Source organism: Pyrus communis, chromosome 8 (genome assembly GCF_041283825.1).
Source record: "Pyrus communis isolate YQ-2024b chromosome 8, ASM4128382v1, whole genome shotgun sequence".
Taxonomy (NCBI): Eukaryota; Viridiplantae; Streptophyta; class Magnoliopsida; order Rosales; family Rosaceae; genus Pyrus; species Pyrus communis.
The window spans coordinates 4,804,818-4,810,488 of NC_142572.1; the positions used below are offsets into that span (position 1 = coordinate 4,804,818).

The following is a 5,671-nucleotide window of genomic DNA, read 5'->3' on the forward strand; positions in this document are numbered from 1 at the left end:
ATTTAAAGCATATGTGGGTTGTTTTCAATGCCACAATTAAAACCCGTGTCGTCTGTTTTTAATATTTGATGGTAATTTTAGGTGTTTAATTCTTTGTGTAATCTCTGTGATCCCTAAAAGATGAATACGAATATAGAAGCTTGAATAACGCATCAAAAGTAAGATTAAATAATTATCGATGTCGTCAAAATCACTAAAATAATAAAAATATGAAGTCTTACCTCATGTGAAACTTCCGAAACATCAATTTCGTGTTTCATTCATTAAAAATAATTTTTCTTAATCAACATGTTTGTAGTTTCATTGATTAGAGTTTTGTTCAACAATGGAAGGTCGGAAGAGTTTTGATAGTTGAAGAAGATAAATAATACGTTAAAAGTGATTTGGGATGTATATAGAATTTTTTTTAAATTTTTTTAACCTAATAAGGTGAAAATTGTCATTGCATATTAAAGTAAATAATTTATTTAATATTAAATTTTTATATGTGATGCATTTAACATTTTGTAGGGTGCTAATATAAAAAGTTACTTTTATTTGTGATTCATTTTCCGTTTCGTTTGCCACGTGGATCCAGGGTGGCCCGTCTTTATAAACTAGCTCTAACGGCTAGCACCCCTTCATTTTTGAAATCTTCCAGACCGAAATTCAAAAAGTACAGAGACAGCAAGAAAGAGCGAAGAAATCCCCAAATAAACCCATCCTCTCCATTTCAGACCCCAAAATCCCCGAATCCCAAATCTCCACGCCCCGCGAATTCGAAATTCACCATTTTTAGGGTTTCAATTCGCACCCAGAGTGAATACCAGTACTCTTCCTCTCACCCTTCGATGAAACCTTAGCGGAAGAAAAATCAGAATTTTTGTTGCTGCGATTTCTAGGGTATTGGCGAGTCTAGGGTTTTCCAAGATCGATAAGAACTAACGAGAAAGAATGAATCTTCCGCAAGAAATCGACGACTATATCAAAGAATCGATCGACCACTCCTTGGGCCTCCCTGTGTCGACGCACATCCTCGAATTGAAGTTTCGATGCTCCGAAGAAGCGAAACGGCGGCTTCAGAATCAGTACTCGCTTCTTCTCTCGAAATTGAAGGAGAAAGAGCAAGTCCTGGAGCGCGCTAAGGTTCGTGACTTTACATATTCATATAATTGTGTATATATACACACACACACACACATATTTTGGATTTTTGGGTTTTTGATTGTTTTGTGAAACAGGCCGAAGCGAGTATGAATGCACAAGCTTTGAGGAAGTTCGTTGAGGAGAATCAGAGATTGGCTTCGGAGTGTGCGCATCTGGTGACTCAATGCAACAAGTGGGAGAGGGAGTGCTCGCTCTACGATCATGACCGAGAGGCTTTGATGGATTTTGGGAACGAGGCTGATCAGCGTGCCAAGGAGGCCGAGATTCGTGTTCAGGGGTTGGAGGACGAAGTCAGAGAGTTGAGGGATGAATTGGGGTTATACAAGTACAAAATGGAGATGCGTTCGGTATTTTCTTCAACCATTTCTTCTTTTTTTTGGCACTGTGAATAGGTTTTGATCAATTGAAAGAAATGAACTTGGACAATGGGTTGGAATTTTACTATGGTGGGTTTGTGAGACTTGCAAGTTCATGTGATTATACTTTATACTGTGAATTGCTTCATCTTTTTTTTTCAATTGTGTAATGTTTTCGGTTTCCAGAATGTTATTGCAGTTTCATGAAATTTCATTTGTGCTTGGTGAAATGGCATGTAGGCTTTTACAAAATTCATTTTTGATTTAGATGCTGTTGATAAGCTGTAATTCCTGGTTTCAGTATTCCCCAATTTTTCTAGTTTTGTGCAAACATCACATAGATGTGCACAGAATCACAGAAAAAAACTTGGAATAAAACTTGTGCCCTTTTTTGAGGTTTATCTTTTCCGGTTTCTTTGAAGGACTTCGAAGAATAAGTATAAGTATGCAATTTGGTTCTGATGTTGATGGCAAAGATTAGCAAGGAAGGAAAATTAATGTAAACCTCTCAGAAATCAGAAACTTCAATTGAAGCATTAAGTCCAACCAAAATAAAATGAATTATGCAAATAGGAATGAGTGTACAACACTTAGTAATTTGTTTTCGACATTGTAGCATGTTTCTCAATCATGACTTTGGAGTTCTGCCGTTGTATTGTTGCTCTTACAGTATAGAAGAATGCGTATTTTTGTTCCAATATTTTGCTATTTCATACTAGATGAAGCTCACCTTAAGAGTGTGGAAATATAAAAATTTTGATAAGGAAAAAAAAAATATTGAAAAGAGAAGTTAAAGAGAAATGTGAGAGGTTGAAATAGAGAGATAGAGAAAATGTGGGTTTCTTTTTCAAATTAGAGATGCTATGATGACATGTGGGTGAGGTTTGAAAAAACACAGCAAAATTTGGTTTGTGTGAAATTACATTACTAACCATGATTTTGTCCGAAATAGAGAGAACAAATTGTCTTTTCACCTTCTTTTGGTTGACAAAGAGGGTTTTGTTAATAGGTAATTTAGATAAATGTTGTAGTCATTTGTGAAATTCTTGGATTTAGTTTCTTTTTCTCGTCCCCCCATCTTGTTTCTTCTCTTTTATTTTGATTGTGATTGACAAATAGGTTGTAAAATCCAAGTTTATTTGAATACGATTTTATGAAGGCTGATAAAAGTTTTTATGTTGAAGGTTGATTCATCTGCTGAAGACACTGCAATTGAAGACAAACTACTGGATTCTGTTTTGGCAACATTGATCAGTAAAGATGAAGCTGCGTCTGCACGTGCGTTTCTGGAGGCCAACAAAGGCAATGAGTCATGTGCAAGATTGCTAAAAATGTGGAACTGGTGAGTTTGTTCACAATTATGAATGGTCCTTTTCTCAGATGATTTAGTGAGTGCTAACATTGTAGTTTATGAATTAGAATCTACTTATGCAAAGTCTACTTTGAGAGTGGCTGCCCATATCTGAACTTGTTTCTGAATTGAGCCATCACTTAACTTTTGTCTTGAAAATGTGGTAGCTTGAAGCCGTCGTCTCAAAAAGTTCTATCACTAGTTGCTGAGGTAAAGACACTTGAGAAGGATAAGGAACATCTTAGGATCAATCTTCGTACGGCTGAAGAGGAGGTAAGGAGTGCAGACTATTTTCAACCTCCGCTTATTTTCCTTATCTGTCTTCTCGCTTGGTTTTCCCTGGAATACTCTATATTGTATAACGATATCCCATACTTGTGATGTATATACGTAAATATATTGTAGAATGATATCCCATATATATAACGTACACAGGTCAAATTGCTTTTTGAAGAAAACAAAGTCCTGGATGTGGAGAACAAAAGATTACTGAGGCTGTACCAGAAGGAAAGAAACCATTCTGCTTCTGGTGGAAAACATACTGACAGTGCATCAGCGAAGGTGAGACAAGGGCAAATAACAGCCTTGACTCGTTTGTTCTATGTGTTGCTCTGCTCTAACATAGTAACATACGTATTGTCTCTCCGTTGCAGTCAAATAAGCGCAAATCAAGCTCTAAGACAAGCAGCCCGATTCAAGGGAAGATTGATTTCAGTGAGCAAGAAGCAGCAAGACAGCCCCTATCACCCTTGCGCTGTAACTCCCCTAACTCTAGAACCTCTAAGAGGTAGTAGAAATTTTTTCAACGAGTCCCATTTGTACCTTGTGTATTCAGGATGCATGACTAACAAGTTTGATTGTAAGAATCGTTTGCTTAGTCTTTTAGTAAATGGTTGGGCGCTTTTCTTTTCAAAGACAAGTGCTCGTCTTTACAGCTTCGGTAACTTCTAGGGATGCAGCAGTTACTTGCAGTTGTGAAATTGTTTGCGTTTTATGATGAATTTCACTGATCATGTTCTCGTATATTACTGTTGCCTAGTGGTATGAATGAACAAGGAGATAAATCTTCCAGCATATTGCTCGGCGTCGAGATAAATCTTCCACATCTTGCTCATATACTATACAGAAACTACACCTCTGCACTTCCACTGTAGACCATGTTAAGTGCTACTAGACCACTAGAGAGATCCACGACGTCACCACGCTCAATAATCAGCAATCTAAATCCTTCGAAAATTGTGACGTGTACACTCGTCAGAGAGATCCATGGCATGGGTACACTGTCATGTGGCACCATAGTGGTGATGAACCCGTTCCATGTAAGTTCTTCTCATAAAGGAGGTTGGAATACTTAAATCAAGTGCTAAGTACTCATTTAGACCAACCCCACAATGCATAATGTCAACTCATAATCCTCATTAAAAGCAAGTAAACCGTACACATAAAACCCAATTGGCTTGGTTTGACCCATTGCTTTTTCTACTTGAAGAAGAGTTGAAATGTGTTGGACACTGAAAATATTATTAGAGCGTAATACTAAATAGATGTATTGCAACTAATTAGGGGTCTAAGATGAATGAATCTGAAATGCAAAGTTAGGCTAGATCTTGCATACTAGCATCATTTCTTGGATTTAAATCATGAGTTGATGATGACATGCAGACATGAGTTTAGTCAAGTTAGCTATAACAGTGTGATTCGGCCTCTACACCTAAATTTGAATCTCCTATTCATGTATTTTAGTATAATTATTCTATTTTTAACAAATCATTTTCTACTTCACTTTCAGTTTAAATTTTATTTTTTGTCAAACAACTTCATAAACGAAGAGGAAAAACAAAGGCAACAACAAACAGACGGGAACAGTAAAATAAATAAATAAATAAATGACCCGAACCCACAGAGCCACAGCTCAAAGATGGCCAATGATCCAGCCTCTTTCGGTTTCCATAAAATCCAGAGGAGCTATAACCAAGGTGGGTGTACTTGTTCATGGACTGCAAGTAAACCAAGCTGGATGCAGTTGCAGTTGTACACTTGCTCAACATCCCGCCGCACTTGCACAAATGGACATGCGCAGCGAGTAACACTTGAAGCTTGGGGCAATCCAATCCTCCACGTCAAGCAAGTGAAGTTGAGTTCCAAAAGATTGCAGTCACTTAGATTGAGTTTTGTTAGAGAATGCAAACCCGATAGAGAAGGCAACCAAAATGACGCTGGATTCGGACTTATTTTTAAGTCTTAGCAACAATTTGAAAAGAAAGAATTTTTCCATTTATTATTATACGACAATCAAACAATCTCATAAATTTTTAAAAATAATCGTTAAATAATAATTTATTCTGACTATAAGCACAAACTTCTGTAAATTGACCCCTAAGCGTTTTGAGGAGGAATTACTCCTTGTTCTCGAGTAGCAAAGTCTTGTGTGAGTAATTGCTTAATTGCCTATGGAATCGCTTAATTGCTTATTCAATCATAAAGTTAATCATTTATGTTATTTTTTTAAGAAGATTACAATTAGTTAAGTAGTTAAGAACATTTACTTCAAGGTTTCGAGTTCACTTGTCCACTCTTATATGGTGCATATAAAATTAAAGCATCATAAAATATCATAGAATATTGATCAGTCTTGAAGGATAGTGTCTGGTTCGGTTAACTCTTTCGATCTCTGACTTTTAATTTTTCTTATTTTACATTTCACACTCTTTTTAATTTTTGACTGTCAAATCGAATGAATTAAAGAAAATTAATAGATTTCGAGCTTCTAAATTACCTCTAGCCAACTTTGTAATTAATCACCTCTGCTGCCAGTCTC

The 5,671-nt window shown here is 36.4% G+C and overlaps 1 protein-coding gene across 1 annotated transcript; it reads left to right on the top strand.

The window, feature by feature from the left end:
- Positions 1-628: 628 nt before the first annotated feature.
- LOC137716761 (uncharacterized) lies at positions 629-3,876 on the top strand. Its single transcript, XM_068456142.2, has 6 exons — positions 629-1,125; positions 1,221-1,493; positions 2,687-2,844; positions 3,021-3,126; positions 3,289-3,414; positions 3,507-3,876. Exons 1-6 carry the CDS (start codon positions 934-936, stop codon positions 3,642-3,644), a joined length of 993 nt encoding a protein of 330 aa, XP_068312243.1. The 5' UTR covers positions 629-933; the 3' UTR covers positions 3,645-3,876.
- Positions 3,877-5,671: the final 1,795 nt, after the last annotated feature.

What these genes read in the sequence shown, in the direction of transcription:
- LOC137716761 (XM_068456142.2), top strand. Translation starts at nt 934, where the DNA reads ATGAATCTTCCGCAAGAAATCGACGACTATATCAAAGAATCGATCGAC. An exon ending in TTGCTAAAAATGTGGAACTG is followed by an intron (nt 2,845 to 3,020) that starts GTGAGTTTGTTC and finishes AAAATGTGGTAG; the next exon opens with CTTGAAGCCGTCGTCTCAAA. An exon ending in TTCGTACGGCTGAAGAGGAG is followed by an intron (nt 3,127 to 3,288) that starts GTAAGGAGTGCA and finishes TAACGTACACAG; the next exon opens with GTCAAATTGCTTTTTGAAGA.